The sequence below is a fragment of the Lutra lutra genome, chromosome 9 (assembly GCF_902655055.1).
Source record: "Lutra lutra chromosome 9, mLutLut1.2, whole genome shotgun sequence".
NCBI classification, from domain to species: Eukaryota; Metazoa; Chordata; class Mammalia; order Carnivora; family Mustelidae; genus Lutra; species Lutra lutra.
The window spans coordinates 21,099,300-21,118,240 of NC_062286.1; the positions used below are offsets into that span (position 1 = coordinate 21,099,300).

Consider the following 18,941-nt stretch of genomic DNA (forward strand, 5'->3'; position numbering starts at 1 on the left):
CCAAGGGGAAGAAATGTCTTATTAAAATACACCATCATGGAAAAAAAAATACACCGTCATTGAGGAGAATGTAAAATTCCCATCTATTTTAAGACAAAACAAGATCCCTCAAGAACACTTCATGCCCACAGTAGGTGCCCTCCCAGGCCCTGGAGATGCATTCCCTCTCTCCGACCACTCAAGGCTGACTTCTCCTCTGGAGGGTGAGTCAAGAGGCCTTGAGGTCATGTGGGCGGGAGGGTAAGGACCACCCCTCTCTCACTGAGGCTGAAGGGTTGTGGGGAATGTTTTCAGTGGAGTAAGGGGGTTCGGAATGGCGGAAGTTTGGTTGGAGGTTCCGAACCCCAAAATCAGGACTGATAACAGTCTTCTGTAAACACCATTTGGAAGACAGTGTAATTTAAACTATGTGCATCATAGAGGACTAGTCAGTCCCTGCCCCCTGCAAAAAGGTCTTGGGGGGGTCGGGGGGGGGGGGGGGCTAGGGCAGGGGCTGCCTGCAAAACTGCCGTCCAGAACCTGGGGTAGCCCTCGGGCTCCTCCACCAGGAATCTGCCCACAAGGCAGAGAGATTTAGCAGCAGACCGAGTGGTTCCAATTGCCTTTACTTTGTCCAAAGGTCTCTGCTTAACAAACAGCACTCAGAGAGGTCAGAGCTCTGACCCCTGCTGAGGACAATAGGAGGAGTGGAGCAAAGGGCCATTTGGTGTAGAGGAAAGAAGCAGAAGTCAGAGAGCTTCGACTTCGTGTGACCTTGGACAAGTCATGTTACCTCTCAAGGCCTTAGCAACCTATAAAAAGAAGAGGTTCTCCGCATTACTGAATACATATACCTCCCTGACCCACTTACAGATTAACCTCATGCTTTCATATTTGCCTTAGTTAAAAGCCCCTTTGGCCTTTTGTTGACTACATCCTTTCAAAACTTAAGGTCAGCAGGGAATTTCCCCTAGATATAGAAGTTTATAAATCACCCATCTTCATTAGGAACGCTTGTCAAAAAACCTTCAGTAGAGGACTACTCTCCCAGAATTCAGCCAACTGTATTGAGAACGGATGTGCTCCGAGGGCTGTGGATCCAGGAAAGAAAAACAGGAGACAAATGTGTAAAGAAAGAATTCCAGCACAGTGTGATGTGCATAAGGGGCCTTTGTATGAGATACAAAGGAAGCCGTACAGGAGCAATCAGCTAACTCAGCCTAGAATGCCCAGAGAGCTCCACTCAAGAGCTGAGTGTTAAAGAACGGGCCAGAGTCTCCCTGGCCGGGAGCTTGTGGAAAGCTCAGAAACATGTAAGTGATGTATTCAAGAACCGCAGATAAGTAGACAGGTATGCCTGGAAATAAGCATGCCATGCTAAAAGTGGCCAGAGACAGGTCAAAGAGGTGGGCAGGCGCCCACATGGTGCTGTACCTTTTAGATTTTGCGGTGGCATGAGTTGACAACTCTGTAGACCTAGTACCCTGGGGGAGTTTTAGGCAAGGGAGTGATAGGATCCAAATTGCTGTTTGGAAAGATCACTAAAGGCAGAGACCAGTAAAACAACGTTCAATTGATTAGAGTCTGAACTAGAGAAATATTGAATAAATACAAGAGCCTTTCAAGGAGTCGGCTTATATTTTAGAGCCCCTAGCTGTCAGATATTAACATTGCGTAGGCCTCCACCAAAGAATGGATCTCCTGGACCAGACTGCTCACTCCACCCTCCATCATAGTGGACACACAGAGTATCCCCAAGTATAGCTGCTTCCCTTTTTTTCCCCTTCCTTTGCCCTTTCCCCCCTCTTCTTAAAAATCATAAGATGCACACAACAAAACACCATTTTGATTATCAGTGGCATTGAATTCTCCTTGCTATGCAGTGGTAACCACTATCCATCCCCAGAACTTTATCTTCCCAAACTGAGAGTCTGTACCCATTCAACACTAATTCTCTGTTCCTCCTTTCCCTTGAGCCTCTGACAACCACCACCCTTCTTTCTATCTATGAATTTGACCACTGTAATGTACCTAATGTAAGTGGAATCAAACAGTAGTTCTCCTCTTGTGTCTGTTGTATTTTGCTTACCCCAATGCCTTCAATACCCCAATTCACGTTGTAACGTGTCAGAATTTACTTTCTTTTTAAGGCTGAATAGTATCTCATTGTATGTATGCACTACATTTTGTTTATCTGTTCATCCGTTTGGACATTTGGGGCTATTGTGAGTAACATCGATGTGAGCATTAGTGTACAAATACCAGCTCAAATCCCTGCCTTTACTTCCTTTGAGTGTATACCCAGAAGTGGAATTTCTGGGTCATACGGTAACCCTACATTTAATTTTTTTTTTGGTTAATCAACCTACTATTTTCCACTCTGGCTGCACCAGGGAACAAGGCTTGCGTGAAATCACTGATTTTGTAATGACGTTTTCCCTATGATACACGTTAACTGGAAAACATTTAGAAAATACAAGGAAACAAAGTGTAGAAAATAAAATCTTTATTCTAACCACCGAGATGTACATTTGGCCAGAATGCGTGTTATCTCCAACATGAAGGGAAGGAGTCATTTCCCCTAGGAGGATTCTACTGCAGTGCGGGAGAGTGTGAGCCAAGACATCATCAGATCCTGGCTGTCCCGCCACCCCAGTCATCAGTAACGTTCACTCAGTGAAACTGGCTTCTGAGCCATATTCGTGGGGTGTTCCTGGGGAGGCCCCGGGGGCGACATGGGCTTGTCCCTTTCTTTCTAGGTCTGTCTCCTCATCTTTAAAAACCACTTCAGGGTGATAGGACAAACACAAAATGTTTGAACAAAGTTATTTCTCTTCAGGTACGCATTCTACAAACGCAGCAACTACATCTCCAGAATAGAGCTTTCTTGCCCAACCACAGGGAACCCGAAGACGAGGGTCGGATCCGTCAGAACTGAGCACCCGCACAAGCAGAGCAGAAGTTTCCGCCTTCTTTCATTTCTCCAGGTTCCCATTGGCTGGTTCCTACCGTCGATCCGTTACGTCCTCACTCGGCGCGCGCCGCTCGCCTTCCGGCCTGTGCTCCCATTGGCCCTCCCTGCCGTCGCTCTGCGCCAGGGGCGTTCCAGAGCCAGCCACTGGGAGTCGCTGAATTCGGGTTTTAAAAAACGCCGCCAGTGAGTTGGCAGTGCGGGCCCTTGGAACCGAGGGCCCGCGGGGGGCTGCCGAACACTCGCCCGGTCGGGGCACGCGGCCAGGACGTTCCCGGGCTTCTCCCCGGACGCCAGCCTCTGTCCCCCGACCTCGAAGGCAGAGAAGGAGCCACCGGGCCGCCACCCTCCGCGCGTGCCATGGGCCCGCGCCGCCGGAGCCGCAAGCCCGAAGTCCCGAGGAGGCGCACCGCGAGCCCGGCCGCCGGCCCCCCTCGTCGGGCCCCCTCCTTAGGTAACCGGCCGCGGCCCCTTGCCCTGGAGCCGGCCTCCCTGCAGCCTGGCTGTGAGGTGGGCACGGCCGGATCCGCGTTCCCATTTCACAGACGGGAAAACCGAGCTCGCGTGCGGAGCTGGGGTCCGAATCTCCCGACTTCCGGCTGGCGCTCCCCTGCGGCTGGGCAAAGCCCTGCAGCGGGTCGCACCTGCTCGGGCCTGGCCCCCAGTTCCAGGCCCCGCAAGGGACTTGGGAAAGCGAGCAGGAGGAGAAAGGATGGCCCAAGCGGCCTGGCTCCTAATACTCATTCTTGCTACTGCTCGCATTTATTGAGTACTTGCCACTAACCAGGCATAGTGTTCGACTCCTTCCGTGAATTAGCTCAACTTTACATTGTGCCCATTTTACGGATGAGAAAACTGATGCGCCGACAGGCCGGGTAACTTGAACAAGGTCACACAGCTTGCTCCAGCAGACAGGATTTTTGAGTGTTTGTGCCTTTTTAGGTTGCAAAATTATTGGCCGCTTGTTGTGACAATTTCAAACAATTCTGCTTTTAGAAGGTACCCTTCCAGGTGTCCTTATGTGGGGGGTGAGGGGGTGGGCAATGTATGTGTTTCTTACATACATAGTGAATGGCATTGTTGGGCCTTCAGTAGAGTGCTCTCACCTTGTTGCCTTCCTGAGGTTTGGGATCGCGAAAGAAGACAGGTCTGTGCTCCTCAGTTTCTGCACTGTGGTCTGGTGGATGGGTCTGGTGGATGCCCCACGGGGCAAGAACCGTTCCTTGTGGCAACAACTGTTTTACTTGTCTCCTGCTAGATAGTTAAGAGCAGGGTGAAAAAGGTGTATTATGGGTTATTTTTCTTTCCTGAACCTTAATAACCTTTGCACCCAGCCAATTTACTGAATTCTCTTGCTAATTCTATTGTTCAGTTGCTTCCATCGAAATGATTAAGTAGGTTATTGTTTGCAAATAAGGACTTTATTTTATTTTTTTTAAAGATTTTATTTATTTATTTGACAGGCAGAGATCACAGGTAGGCAGAGAGGCAGGCAGAGAGAGAGGGGGAAGCAGGCTCCCTGCTGAGCAGAGAGCCTGATGCGGGGCTTGATCCCAGGACCGCGGGATCATGACCTGAGCCGAAGGCAGAGGCTTTAACCCACTGAGCCACCCAGGAGCCCCAGGACTTTTTAAAAAATATTTTACTTATTTGACAGAGAGAGAGAGAGAGAGAGTGTGCAAAGGAGGGGGAGGGGCAGAGGGAGAGGGAGAAGCAGACTCCCTGCTGAGCACAGAGCCCAACATGGGGCTTGATCCTGCCACCCTGGGATGATGACCTGAGCCGAAGTCCAACTTTTAACAGACTGAGCCACCAGGCACCCTAATAAATAAATCTTTTAAAAATAAATAAATAAAATGTAAGTGGACCACCTCTCTGTCTTCCTTAAAACTCTCCCATAGCTTCCTGTTACTTTGGGATTAAATCCCAACTCTGTATCCTGACACTGCAAGACCCAGTGATTAAATATCTAACCCCCGTTCTTTCCCATGATATCTCCCCAGAGTTGGTTACTTTTCACAACCCCTGGTTCCAGGGCCCAGATGTCAGGTCTTCCCTTACACCTCTGAGGTTATTACCCATATTTCTCTCAAAGTCTCTTTTTTTCTTGCTAACTCAGATTCCTCCAGTATTGGTTATTTTGTTTGTCGAGTCTGTTTCCTTCCTTACACAGTGTTGCCCTTCTCACCTTGGTAAGATTGGTTGTGTTCATTCATTTTCTGCGACGGCTGCATCTGTCTATTAAAGGCTGCCTCCAAGGGAGTGTGGATTGCCAAACAGTAATGGGGGGCAGTAGACACCAGTAGCCTGACTCCTGAGTGTGAGGCCCCCCCTGTTTCTCTGGTCCCCATTCCCCACTTGCTCATGCAGCTCTCCTTACACTTTGTAATTAGGTCACTATTAAATCCCTCCCAGGGGTTTAACTACTTGGAGTGCCTTCTCTTTCCTCGGCTGGACCTTAAGTAACATTTCTGGAGCTAATTTTCTCCTTCAAAATGTTAGTTTGGGGGATTCCAGCATGGCTCAGACAGTTGGGCATCTGCCATCAGCTAAGATCATGATCTCAAGGTTGCGCTACCTGCTCAGTGGGGAGCCTGCTTCTCCCTCTCCCGCTGCCTGCCGCTCCCCCAGCTTGTGCTCTCCCTCTGTCTCTCTCTCTCTCTGTCAAATAAATAAAGAAAAAAACTTATTTAAAAAAAAAATGTTAGTTTTCATGGAGGTTTTTCTTTTTATTCTTTGTTCAGCTTAGGAGTGGTTTAGTGTTTTTTTGTTGGTCCTTGATTTTATTTATCTAACAATCATACTGTTTTTTGTTTTTCCCTTTTTCATTATTTTACTATCTTGAACATTTGGTTATCTTCTTTTGGTTTATTTTAGTACTACTCTTCCTAACACTTGAGGCGAATACTGAGCTCAGCTGCCTTTTCAAGCTTTTGTTTTTTTAACAGAGAATCGATCTTGAACCTGCACATTTTCCTCTAGTACTATTTAGCTGTATCTCGTCAGTTTTGAGATGTAGACTTTTGATTCACTTCTACATAGTCTAATGTCAATTAAGTTTCTTCTTCAACACAATAGTTCAAAGTTTTGGGGTTTTTTGTGGGTTTTTGTTTTTATTTTTTATTTTTGTGTTTTTAATTTCAAATCAGAATTTCATTTTTTTGACCTCTACTTTTGGGAATATTTTTAAGATTTTTTTTTCTTTCTTTGTTGTTGGAACTGGTCTTTGAGCCAAAAGCTCTGGCTCCATAGCCCAGTGGCCTAACATAGGTACTGAGTTACGCCATGTCCAAGGTCCTTCCTTGGCCACAAATAAGCTCTGGCCAATTGTCTTCACTTCTTTGGGTCTCAGGATAACGGAGACAGGGAATTGTGCTAGAGAACCTCTCAGATTCCTTCCAGCTCAAAAATAAAATAAAATAACTGAGTTTCTAATCTAGATGGGAAAAAGTAAAGAGGCCCGAAGTACTGCAGGGCTCAGAAGAGGAAGGTGATCTATCAGTTTGGAAGTGACTGGAAATCAGGAAAGGCTTCTTGGAAGAGTTGGCATTTAAGATAATACCCTCAAAGGATCATTACTGAGGATGAATCCTCAGAGGACCGCTCATTCATTTAGCAAATATTTATGTAGCCTCTATCCACTGTTCTCCAGTTGCTGAAGATAATCATAGTAAATGATAGACCGAAATCCCTGCTTCCGTGGAGTGAATGGCAGCCTGGCCATCTGACAGTTGGCCTGTGTCAGCCACGCTGAGAGGTTCAGCTACTGACACTCCACTTGCCAACCCAACTCTTCTCAGGCGCTTCCTCCCGTCAGCGTGGTCCCCGGAGATCCCGGATTCTGAAGGAAATCCGAACGCTTCAGAAGAGCACGGGCCTGCTGATAAGGAAGAGCCCCTTTGGCCGCCTGGTGAGCTCCGCCAACCCCCTGCTGCCTCCTTTCTTTAACTCTCCCTGGCAGTGCGGACTCTGTCATCTCTTGCCTGAATGGCTAAGGGAACCTCTTCTCTAACCTGGCAGGACTCTTCATCTTTGGAAAACATGAGCCCACCAAGGGTGCCTTCCGGTTCTTTATGGAATTAGTTTCTAACCCCACCACCTCTGAAACTATGCTCTTTGGTTATAGAAATAGGGACTCCTTCATCCATCTATGCTTGACCCCTCTTCCTACCCTGGGAGATTTCCTCCTCCTCTCCCTACCACCAGCAGGAGACATCCCAATTCCGCAACTCCCAGGAGTTGACACAGGCTGCTAGTTAGGTCCTAAGATTAAGGGCCACAAGTATCACAGAAGTGAAGATTCACAGAAATTCATGGAGAGGATCTTCCCCTTGAATCTCTCTTCTTTTACTGTCCACTCCCCATTCCCTTTCTCCCTTGCTCCCCATCCCACTCCTCCTTCACAGGCAAGAGAGATATGCGTTAAATTCACTCGCGGGGTGGACTTCTCTTGGCAAGCCCAGGCCCTGTTGGCCCTACAAGAGGTAAGAAGTGGGTTCATTTTGGTGGGGACAGGAGAAAGGCATTCTGGAATTCCACAGGGCTGACTGAGATGTGCCACACGCTGACTCTTGCCTCTTTAAAGACACCATCAAGGAACGCCCGGGGTTTGGAGGCCAGATCTTTCTGTGGTGATAACAGAATTCCCAGGCACAGTCCACCCTCGTTTTGTGGGCAGCCTTTCAGACAGTGCTGGGAGCCCTCAGAGACCACGGGCGGTGGGGCTCCTAGAACGAAGCAGCCCACGCCCCATCGCATCCCGTTTCTCTCTGCCCCCAGGCCGCAGAAGCGTTTCTAGTTCATCTCTTTGAGGACGCCTATCTCCTGTCCTTACACGCCGGCCGGGTCACTCTCTTCCCGAAGGACGTGCAGCTGGCCAGAAGGATCCGAGGCATTCAGGAAGGGCTTGGCTGAGCCCCTGCCCCGTCTCTGTAAGCCTTGCTTGCCCACTGCAGAGAGAGCGGCCTCTGGGGAAGAAGCCCCCCTGCCCCAGCCTCTCATCACCAGGATGGGAATTTCTCTGAAGGAATTGCCATCCGTGGTCCCTTGCTGTCTCACTTCCCTTTGTTCTCTAGGAAAGGTTTGACTCGGTTTTAGCTTGAATGCTTGGGATTCTATGGCTCCTGCCCTTTTGTACAATGTTAAATAAAAATATTTATCTATTTAATGTCCAGGCAACACGGGTCTGTTAGAATTCAGCCTCTGTTTTACAAGGACCAGGTGATTCATTTCGATTAAGAGAAGTTTGAACTTCCCTGGTGGTCTAGTGGTTAGGATTCGGCGCTCTCTCGATTAAGAGAAGTTTGGCTGTTGAAAATGCCTTGGTAGTAAATGTGATACCTGACTTTCAGGGATGACACCAAGGCCTCTGTCCGGAGCCAGGAACAGATCCACGGAGGGCAAGGAGGTGTCTACTCGCTGTCCCTGAGCAGAGCGCATGTCGCTTTTGTAATCGGTTCTTTTAAGAAGGACAAGACTGCATAACTTTTCTCTGGAACAGAGGTAATAGATGAGAAAATCAACAGCATTCCAAAGGACTGAGAATTCTTTTTAGATAATGAGACTCCAAGGTTCGCTTCAATTTGCAAATGATTCACATGACTGCTGAATGATTTTGAAGACCTCAGACTTTCTAGGCTATGGAAAAAAAGATATTTACCTATTATTTTACGTCTTCCTGTACCATTTACGTTTCTTGCCATATGTATATTTACTTTTCTTTAAAACATAAGGGAAAAATATAAAAGGCGACCACTTGAGTCAGTTGCACGAAGAGCCCAGCACGTCCATGCACTAATCCGTCCCTCGGTTAACCTCACCCCGGAGCGGGGCCGCAAGGGAGGCGTGGGCCACACCTGCCGACAGCTGGGGAGCTTTTTAAAAACTCAACTGGGGTTAAAATAGCAAGTCTTAAGTCCTGTCGTTCTGATTCCTTTGAGTAAATTCCTGTCAAACTCATTCAGAAATTCTAAATTCCGACTTGTAGAATTTATTTTATTCTTCTTTGTAAATCATAGATGACATATCATGATTTATACTTTAGAATTTTTCATCTCGGGATTTTAAAGTGCCTTCTCAAAGTTTTTACAGATGTCTTATCACTTCTTTGTGGAAAGATAATAAAATTAATTCTTTAATGAAAAAACTGTAAAGCAAAGTTACAGTTACTGCATATGGAGATGCTACGTTTTTTGTGAGTTACTGTTCAGTTCTCCATTTGTAAGACAAGCGGGACAAGCAGGCTCCATTTAAACAAGAGAATGGAGGGATGTGTTTCGGGCTCCAGTAGAGTGTGAACGGGTGAAAACCTTACACTTCTGTTGCAACCGAAAGCAGTTAAAGAGATTTCCAGAGAAATGGAAAGGGCCACGGGAAGACTTTTAGACTTTGCGTGTGATGGAAATGATTAGCAAGGGTGGACCTCTGACAGTGATGTGTGGGGCGACCAAATTTGGAGAAGAACTGAAGGGAAGGACCAAGTTCTGTTGTTGGATAAATTTTAACCCCTTGGAAAAACCTCTTCCTGTTCAACATCAAGTCCTATTTATACAGACATTCGAATAAAGTGTATCTACTGTGAATGTATTTAAAGTTCTTGTCAGAGTATTATTTATTAGAAGATTATAGTCTGCCTTCAGGCGCCTGGGTGGCTCATTCGTTAAGCGTCTGCCTTCATTTCAGCTCAGGTCATGATCCCAGGGTCCTGGGATCAAGCCCTGCATCCGGCTCCCTGCTCCGCAGGAAGCCTGCTTCTCCCTCTCCCACTCCCCTGCTTGTGTTCCCTCTCTCTCTATGTCTCTCTCTGTCAAACAAATAAATAAAATCTTAAAAAAGAAGCCACTTGAATAAGTTTATATGATAGTGACATGTAGAATCAGGACCTAAATCCAGGTCTTCTGATCTGTGATGAAGGCATTCCCTACTTGGCCACAATCATCTCCTTGGGGGAATAAGATAATGTATATGGGGGCGCCTGGGTGGCTCAGTGGGTTGAGCTGCTGCCTTCGGCTCAGGTCATGATCTCGGGGTCCTGGGATCGAGCCCCGCATCGGGCTCTCTGCTCAGCAGGGAGCCTGCTTCCTCCTCTCTCTCTGCCTGCCTCTCTGCCTGCTTGTGATCTCTCTCTGTCAAATAAATAAATAAAATCTTAAAAAAAAAAAAGATAATGTATATGAAAGCACACGAATACTAAAACACTGTGCAAACACACAGTACTGTGAGTGAAAGCCCACCTGTCCTTGGCCCTCATCTCTTGCCCTTGTATAACCTTCTATTACTGCACTTTGCATCTATTCGTGTAACAAGAGTCCAGAAAACGAATTGAGGGGATTCATTACTGGGTCCTTGCCAGGCTAGGGAACAAGCTACCACTACATCTGCCTCCTTATGCTGGCATTCTAGAAGGAGCAGGTCACACACACCCCTTGCAGAGGGTATATTGAAAATACTTAACAAGCGATTGACAAGGGCGTGAGTACTGAATAGGAACATTTGCAAGGATGTGGATGGAGCTAGAGACTATGAGGATAAGTGAACTAAGTCAGTCTGAGGAAGAGGAACACCATAGGATTTCACTCGTGTGTGGAATTTAAGAAACCAAAGGGGAAAATGAGAGAAGGAGAGAGAGAGGCAAACCGGGAAACAGACTGTTAGCTCCAGAGCAACGGTTACGACAGCGGTTACGAGAGCGGGAGGCAGGTGGGGGCGGGGTGGGTGGAGCAGGCGATGGGGATTAAGGAGTGCGCGTGTGATGGGCACCGGGTGTTGTATGGAAGTGTTGAATCATGATACTATACACCTGAAACTAACCTTACACTGTATGTTAACTAACAGGAATTTAGATAAAAACTGAAAAAAAAAAAAAAACACACACACACACACACAAGAAAAAGATATTGTGGCTCATTTGGCAAAAAAAAAAAAAAGTGCACGCAGAAATCCGACCAATCAGAATGAAGCTAGCTAGTATGCAGTACACAGACTGCCCTGTGGGAAAGAGATCCGTCAAATCTGGGTTATATCATTTATGTCACTGACCATCAAATAACCATTTGTACCATGAACTATCATTAACACAAAAATACTTTCAAGTGTACATAATCTGAATCCAGACACATTCATTTTAAAGTCCATACAGAAAAAAGGCAGCAACTGTACCTAGAAAAATCCTTAAAAAGAAGAGTGAGAGAAGCATTAACCTTTCAAATAGTAAGCCCACAATAAGCCTCTATATTTAAACTGAATGGCACCATCACATCAATAGACAGACTGGTAGAACAGAACAGAAAGTCCAGAAATAAACCAGTGCACATGGGAACTAAGTATCTGATAGAGGTTGCATCTCAAATCACTCAGGAAAAGATGAATTTTAAAAATGTATTGAGGTGGGGCATTTGGGGGGCTCAGTTGGTTAACGTCTGCCTTCAGCTCAGGTCGTGATCTCGGGGTCCAGGGATGGAGCCCCTCCTCCAGCTCCTTCTCTCTTGCTCGCTCTCTCTCTTGAATAAATTATATATATATATATGGAGAGAGACAATCAGATAGTCACATAGAAAAAAATTAAATTGGGTTCATACCTTAACCCATAGACAAGAATAAACTAATGAATTGCAGGTCTAAGTGTTTAAAAAAAAAAAAAAGAAGGAAAGGAAAAAAGAAACCATTTTTACTAGAGGAAACATGTACTAGAAGAAAACACAGGTGGAACTCTTTACAACCTGGGGGTAGCAGAGAGCTTTTTGTGCCTCACGGTCCAGATTCAACAAAAAATGGATTAATAAGTTCTACCCCAGTAGAATTAAAACAAAGACATTTGCATGGTTAAAGCCCAAATGAAATATTTACAATGCATATCAGAAAGAAAAAACTAATGCCCCTGATTTCTGAAGTACTAAAAATCAGGGGCTCAGTCCGTTAAGCCTCTGCCTTCAGCTCAGGTCATGATCAAGGCCAGCATTGAGGTCATTGCTTAGCAGGGAGCCTGCTTCTCTCTCTCTCCCTCTGCATGTCGCTCCCCCTGCTTGTGCTCTCTCACTCTCTCTCTCTCAAATAAATATATCTTTAAATAGAAATAAAGTACTAAAAATCAAGGGAGCATCCAGATCCCAATACCATTAGAAAATGAGTGTATTTCATGTATTTACATGAACACACAGTTCACCAAGAAAAAGATTTACTAAAGAACTTTAAGCATGCTCAACCAAACACATAATAAGTAAAGTAGAAATGAAAACCAAACAGAAATAGAATTTCTCATCTACCAGATTGGCAAAAATTCAAAAGCTTTTGAATGCTTTTATTTTTTTTTTTTAAGATTTTTTATTTATTTATTTGACAGAGAGAAATCACAAGTAAGCAGAGAGGCAGGCAGAGAGAGAGGAGTAAGCAGGCTCCCTGCTGAGCAGAAAGCCCGATGCAGGGCTCGAACCCAGGACCTGGGATCATGACCTGAGCCGAAGGCAGCGGCTTAACCCACTGAGCCACCCAGGCACCCCTTTTGAATGCTTTTAAAGAGGCTCTGGGGAAGGGGTGCCTCGGTGGCTCAGCTGCTGAAGCATCCAACTCTTGGTTTTGGCTCAGATCCTGCTCTCAGGGTCATGGGATTGAGCCCCATGCTGGGCTCCACACTCAGTGCGGAGTCCGCATAAGACTCTCTCCCTCTGCCCTCCCCTCCCTTCAATAAATAAATAAATCTTTTTTTTAAAAAGGAACTATAGGAAATGGGCATTCTCCTATATTGCTGGTACAAGAAGCAAAATGGGACAATCCTTCTGAGGGGAAATGTTGCCGTATCTAATGGAATTATGTATGTATTTATCCTTTGATCCAGCTCTCGTTCTTCTAGGAATTTACGCAAAGATACACTTCTACATTACAGAAACACACGCATATTCATTGCGTCATTATTGGTAATAGCAAAACGCCGGAGACAACCAAATGCCCTACATCAGAGACTGCCCCAATCATTCTTGCACATGTACAATCCACACACAGATGTAAAAAATAATGAGGAAGGGTTTTATAAACCCAAGTGGAGTTATTTTCAGGATATCTCATTGAAGCACAAAAGAATATACATAGCACAGGGCCTCTTGTAAAAAGAAAAAATTGCAAAGTACAAACGAATATGCTTTTTTTGCAAAAAGAAACATAGGAAGGCAAGTCAGTAACTAATGAAATTGTTTACCTGCAGGGATGAGTGGAAACAGGTGGAAGGAAGAGTGAAGGGGATGGGACATCTCCTTATCATACAGTTTGACTTTTTTTTTTTAAGATTTTATTTATTTATTTGACACACAGAGAGAGAAATCACAAGTAGGGAGAGAGGCAGGCAGAGAGAGAGGGGGGAAAGCAGGCTCTCCGCAGAGCAGAGAGCCTGATGTGGGACTGATCCCAGGACCCTGAGATCATGACCTGAGCTGAAGGCAGAGGCTTAAGCCACTGAGCCACCCAGGCACCCTACACAGTTTGACTTTAAACCACGTTATGTTTTACATATTCAAAAGATAAAATGGTATCAAAAACAAAAAACTCAGGGACATCTGGGGTGTGGCTCAGTTGGTTAACTATCTGCCTTTGGCTCGGGTCATGATCCCAAGGTGCTGGGATCCGGTCCTGCATTGGTTTTAGGAAACCTGACACTTAGACGACCAATTTCTCCACGCCAGGCAGGAAGAAGAGCTAAAAACCATGGCTTGCTACTCTTTAGACTTCCGCCGCTATAAACCCAGCCTGCTGTCTTAACCGCTGGGCTCCAGCTCTTCCCATGCCCAGACACCTAGGGGACGCTCAATAAAGATTTGTTTAATAAATTAAAAAATGAATGAGAGCGAAGAGAATATCAGATTATGAATGGGGAAGAGATTTAAAAGCTGACGCAGTCTACAAGTGGAGATTTTAGAACAATTATCTCCCCACTCTGTCCCCTCCCGCAGGGTAAGTGGGATTCCTCCTCCCAACTTGGCTAATTCCACCGGGGGAGGGAGGGGCCCTCCCGGGTGCCCGACACCCTCGCACCTGCGCCTCTCCCTACGCCCCCGCAGGATCCTCGGACGGAGCCGGGATCAGAGGCAAGGGGACCCGGAGGCCGCCAATGGGAGGGTAGTGGGAGGAGCCCCGGGAGAACCGGGTCGGGGGAGGGGGGGGGGATGACGGCGGCGAGAACCCCGGCGGGGCGGGGCGGGCCGGCACGTCCCGGTCGGGCTGCGGCGGAGCGAGCGGGGCCAGCTCTGCAGAAGGTGGCGGCTAGCTAGCCGGGACGGTCACATCCCGCTGCAGGCGCCGGCGGAACAGCCACACTGCCTCCCGCACCGGGACTCCGGCCAGTGGCCAGGCCGCGCCGGCACCGCCCCCCGCTCAGGGACAGACTACGCGGCCTGTCCGAGCTCTGGGGGCCCCCCGCAGCCCCGCGGCTCGCTACGCCTGCTCCTGCCCTCTGCCCGCAGATCGGTCCCGCGCTGCCCGCCGCGCCGAGCCCGCGCCGGGATGGGGCAGGGGCAGCGCCACGGAGCCGGGCGAAGGGCCGCCCTCTGGGCACCGAGCAGCCCCCCGAGGCCTGACCGACCGCGAGGACCCTCGGAGGTGGGTGTGGGCCGGGCAGAGCGGCGCACTGGGGACGCCCGAGTGATGCGGGGGCTGGGAAGGCGTGGGGAGAACGGGGGGATCCGGGGCTGCTGTGGGCGGTGGGGAGCCCGGGAGAGCTGCTGCCACCCGTGCGTTCTGGGCAGTCCTGGGCACACCCCCACCCCCGCCGCCAAAACAACTCCTGCCACCTCCAGGAGCCCCGCCTGGATGTCAAGCGGATGCCCTAGTGCCTCCCAGCGGACTCGGTGGGGACCACGGCTTCGCTGATGCCCCTCTCCCCATATTTAAGCCCTACGGTCCTCCTGCTGGTCAGTTGTGACCTGGGCTTTGTGCGAGTAGGTGAGTAAAGGGGTAGTGGGATCGAGCAGAGCTAGTCCACACACACATGGGACCTGTTAACCTATTCACTCTGGCACCCAACAGACCGGCCTCCCTCCCTGTGAATGTGACAGTCACTCACCTCAGAGCCAACTTGGCCACGGTGTCCTGGGACGTCCCAGAAGGCAACATCGTCATTGGCTACTCCATTTCCCAGCAAGTACGAATCACCCTTCTGCTCCCTCAGCCTGTGTCCTTGGAACTCTGAGCCTTCCTTCCCTTACCCCCACCGGGGACCAAAGCTCCCCTCCCCGTGGTGGGGGAATCTGGGAGCTGGTGTCCCCTGGCTCAAGCTGCCCTTGTCATCCTACTCCGTGGAGTGCTTGGATGTTTGAGTCCTGGGACTGGTGTGAGACCGCCCTCCTGTCCCATCATCTCCCCACAGCGACAGAATGGCCCTGGGCAGCGTGTGATCCGGGAGGTGAACACCACCACGCGGGCCTGTGCCCTCTGGGGACTGGCTGAAGACAGCGACTACACGGTGCAGGTCCGGAGCATGGGCCTTCAGGGAGAGAGCCCCCCAGGGCCTCGGGTGCACTTCCGAACTCTCAAGGGTTCTGACCGGCTACCCTCCAACAGCTCAAGCCCAGGTGAGAGGCTCAGCTACCCTCCACTCCCGAAAGCTTTGGATTCTCTGGCTTTTTACCTGCCCTTTAGCCTCCTGCTTACTTCCCCCAAAACAAGCCACAGTCTAGCTTAAATGAATAAAAGGATGACTTAATTCATCATACTGCCAAGAAACGAAGGAAAAAGGTTGGCAGGGGACTGGATATAAACAGGCTGATAATGAATTGTTCGGGAGAAGGGCTTTTAAGCTTCCTTTTCCCCACCCTCTGTTCCCAGCCGCCGCAGTCTGCGTGAATACTTGCCCGCAAGGGTCCTGCTTTTTTAGTCTCTACCTACCTGTCCACCAACAGCTTCCTAGAGAGGGGCTCTCAGGGGCAACCCTGGCCCCAGACTCTCCATCCTTACCGGTCTGCATGGAAGAGATCTGTGGCCGCTCCCCATAACCTGGAGTCTATCTCTTTCTTCTCAGGTGACATCACAGTGGAGGGTCTGGATGGAGAGCGACCATTGAAGACAGGGAAGTGGTTATCATTGTGGTGGTGTTGCTCATGTGGGCTGGTGAGTGAGCAGCTGCACGGGGGACCAAGGATTGGGGGAGTGGGGGCTCAGTGAAGGTGGGAGGTGGTGAAGGCTGTCAGGAGAAAAGGCAGGGAGGGAAATGCAGCAGGGAGATGCTTAGTTGGGGGTGAGCAGAAGTTTGAGGAGAGGAAGGCTAAGAGGGTGGTGCTCGCATTTGAGCACCAGAAATTCAAGGGTTTTCTTCTCAGATTTTCTAGAAACCATTTGGCTGTCTCACTGCCCTTCAAGGCTGTGAGTGGGGAGGTCAAGATCAAGGTGCAGATTGTATTGTTGTGTTTCAGCTGTAATTGGGCTCTTCTGCCGTCAGTATGGTATCATCAAGGATAACGACTCTAACAACAACCCCAAGAAGAAGGGGAAGGGGCCGAACAGAGTCCTCAGGGAAGGCCGGTGGGGACGAGACAGGTGATGTGATGTGGGGCCAGTGAGGGAGGGAAGGGTGATTTTGCTTCTAGAAGCAGTCAGGGAAAGGGAGAAGGCCAAGAGGGGCAGGAAAAGAGGGGAAATGGATATTTGGGATGGAGGAGGCTCTTACCTTCCTGACATGACTCAAGCCACTTTTTTTTTTTAACAGAAAAAGTCACCATCCATCAACACCATTGATGTATGAGTGAAGAAACCGAACTCGAAAACAGATGCACTAACAACCTGGGGATGGGGATGGGGTCAGGGAGAGCCTCAGTTGGTGATCTGCCCAAGACTGAAGGATCCCGTATTCTCCTAGAGGGTAATGAAACTCCCACAATCTCAGGCCTGGTACCCATCCTCTTTCCACTGTGAGCAGGGCCAGAAGGTAGGTCTCTTAGGGTCTGTGCCCCTGCACCTGGGGAATGGCTATCAGATGGGTTATGTCCTTCCATCCCCCAGGTCCAGGGGAGAGACACTTGTTCAACTGTATCCCACTAGGTCCCCGATGGGGCCCCCATTGCAACTGCATCAGGACTCTCGGCATCCCCAGCTGCCCCCACATCTTGCCTCTGGGTCTCAGAGAGGGGCGTTTCTTTGGGTACTCCCCCTCCCCCAGCAACTCAAAGGAATTGTCTGGTTCTGGGGGCAGATGCTGCATTGCACTACTCCAATGTCTTCCACAGAGCCTCAGGTGCTCCCCCTCTCACCTGGTAGCCCCCCAGCTGCTGGTGACCTCACCCCTTGGACATTTTTCCAATAAACGTTGTTGGACAAACTGGAGATGACTGTATGCGATACTGTATAGTATGCTGAAGACACTTCCCCACTGTCTCTCCCCTGACCACAAGGGCCTCTCACGCCACCACCAACTCAACAGGAGCACTCTCATTGTTTTCAGGTGTGTGTTTTGACTCTATAGCCTGGAATGGGTGGGGAGAGGACAGAAATGGGTGTAGAAAACTAGAGCCCTAGTTCCTTTTGTTTTGTTCAGTGAGAAGGGGGGAGAAGGAAAAGAGGGGGGGAATATAAATTCTCCTGCATCCGTGGAAACGAAGGTTATACCACATGAGAAGGGCCGGTAACCTTTTTAAGTTCACTGCCCACATTGACACCCAAGCTCTTCACCATTTAGTCCTCTGACTCCTCCATCAACCTCGAGTTAATTTCCAGAAAAGGACTGAACAGTGTTTTGGGACAAATGAAAGAGCAGCTCCACTAATGGATCCTTCAATGCCACGTGCTCCTATCCTATGCACTCCTAAACTTCTAGTCTTCCCCTGCCCTCCCTTTTCCTTTTGTTTCTGTCTGCCTCTGTCTCTGCTGATTCAGTCAAAGTCAATAATAACTGTAAAGTGTAAATGAGTTTATATTCACTCTCTGCCACTATATCCAGAGGAGGATTATGGAAATAAAACTGAGGGGTTGGAACTCCCCTGTCAAAAGACTTATACTTTGGGCTCTGGGACTACTTCCTTCCTGTGAAAACAGAGGCTTTCCTCTACTGTTTCCTAAATTCCAAGGGTGAGGGGATGGTGCCAGTGAGAGAAATAACTGTTGACGTTTGCAACACTGTGGGGGGAAAGCTGCAGAACCCAGAATCTGGACATCATATGCTATACTCTCTGGAGAATTATAGGTCTTCTCAACTTCGGATCTTTCCAGAGGAGGTGTATGAACGCTCCTTTTCTGCATCTCAGTCTCTCTGGCATGTTCCAAGAATGTAGACCAGTAATTCTGAAAGGGACCCCAATCCAAACAGATCAAGAAGTCATTATCCTTTCTACTTCACCAAGCTCCAACCCCAGGTATCACAAGACTTAACTTCATCATATCAGATAAGCCCAGTTCTCATTTGCCCTCTGCCTTGAACCACAAAAGCATCCAGATCTGGGCAGCAGTCTTTGATCCACTGCTACTCAGCTCTGAAGTAGTACCTCTCACGGGCCACTGGCGCGGAAACACTCACATCTCGGACTCTGCACACCTCATCTCTTGGGATGGAAGTGGCACGGGGTATAGAAGCATGGCATAGATATAGGGAGCTAGACGTTCAGAATATAAAGGCTGTTTAAATGCATCAGCTCTGGGTTGAATCCCAGTTACATCATTTACTGTTCGTTTGTTAAGGGACCCCTCTAATCCCGAGTCTCCTGGCATGTGAAATGGAACTAATAATGCCATCCCCTTCAAAAGCTGTCTTTGAGATTAAATGAGATAATGCATCTACAACCTTCTGCACGGTACCTGGCAGACGCATCCTGAGTATTCAGTTAGCTATCATTATTAGCCTTGTGATACCCCGTGCAAATCATGGAGCCTATTTGGGTTCAATCCGGGCCGCTGCAAAACGTATGAAAGCAACCGCCCTGCCTTCCTCCAGGGTTGTAAGGATTAAAAGAAGTATTCAGCCTCACTTTACTCACTATCCCGGCGGGAGGAAGACCAGGATTACGTAGGAACTCGAGTTTGCGGAGGG

General features: G+C 48.5%; 1 protein-coding gene and 1 pseudogene across 2 annotated transcripts; both read left to right on the top strand.

The window, feature by feature from the left end:
- Positions 1-41: 41 nt before the first annotated feature.
- On the top strand, positions 42-9,541 carry CENPA (centromere protein A). 2 transcript variants are annotated; one of them, XR_007130329.1, is made up of 5 exons: positions 42-3,404; positions 6,751-6,860; positions 7,357-7,434; positions 7,730-8,193; positions 8,250-9,541. XR_007130329.1 is itself a non-coding variant. In XM_047746809.1 (5 exons), exons 1-4 carry the CDS (start codon positions 3,311-3,313, stop codon positions 7,862-7,864), a joined length of 417 nt encoding a protein of 138 aa, XP_047602765.1. In that variant the 5' UTR covers positions 42-3,310; the 3' UTR covers positions 7,865-7,881; positions 8,302-9,541. The 2 variants fall into 2 exon arrangements, 1 of the variants encoding a protein (XP_047602765.1); XM_047746809.1 differs by having other exon boundaries at positions 7,730-7,881; positions 8,302-9,541.
- A 5,195-nt stretch (positions 9,542-14,736) lies between these two features.
- LOC125109673 (fibronectin type III domain-containing protein 4-like) lies at positions 14,737-17,901 on the top strand (annotated as a pseudogene).
- Positions 17,902-18,941: the final 1,040 nt, after the last annotated feature.

What these genes read in the sequence shown, in the direction of transcription:
- CENPA (XM_047746809.1), top strand. Translation starts at nt 3,311, where the DNA reads ATGGGCCCGCGCCGCCGGAGCCGCAAGCCCGAAGTCCCGAGGAGGCGC. An exon ending in TCGTCGGGCCCCCTCCTTAG is followed by an intron (nt 3,405 to 6,750) that starts GTAACCGGCCGC and finishes AACTCTTCTCAG; the next exon opens with GCGCTTCCTCCCGTCAGCGT. An exon ending in CCCTGTTGGCCCTACAAGAG is followed by an intron (nt 7,435 to 7,729) that starts GTAAGAAGTGGG and finishes CTCTGCCCCCAG; the next exon opens with GCCGCAGAAGCGTTTCTAGT.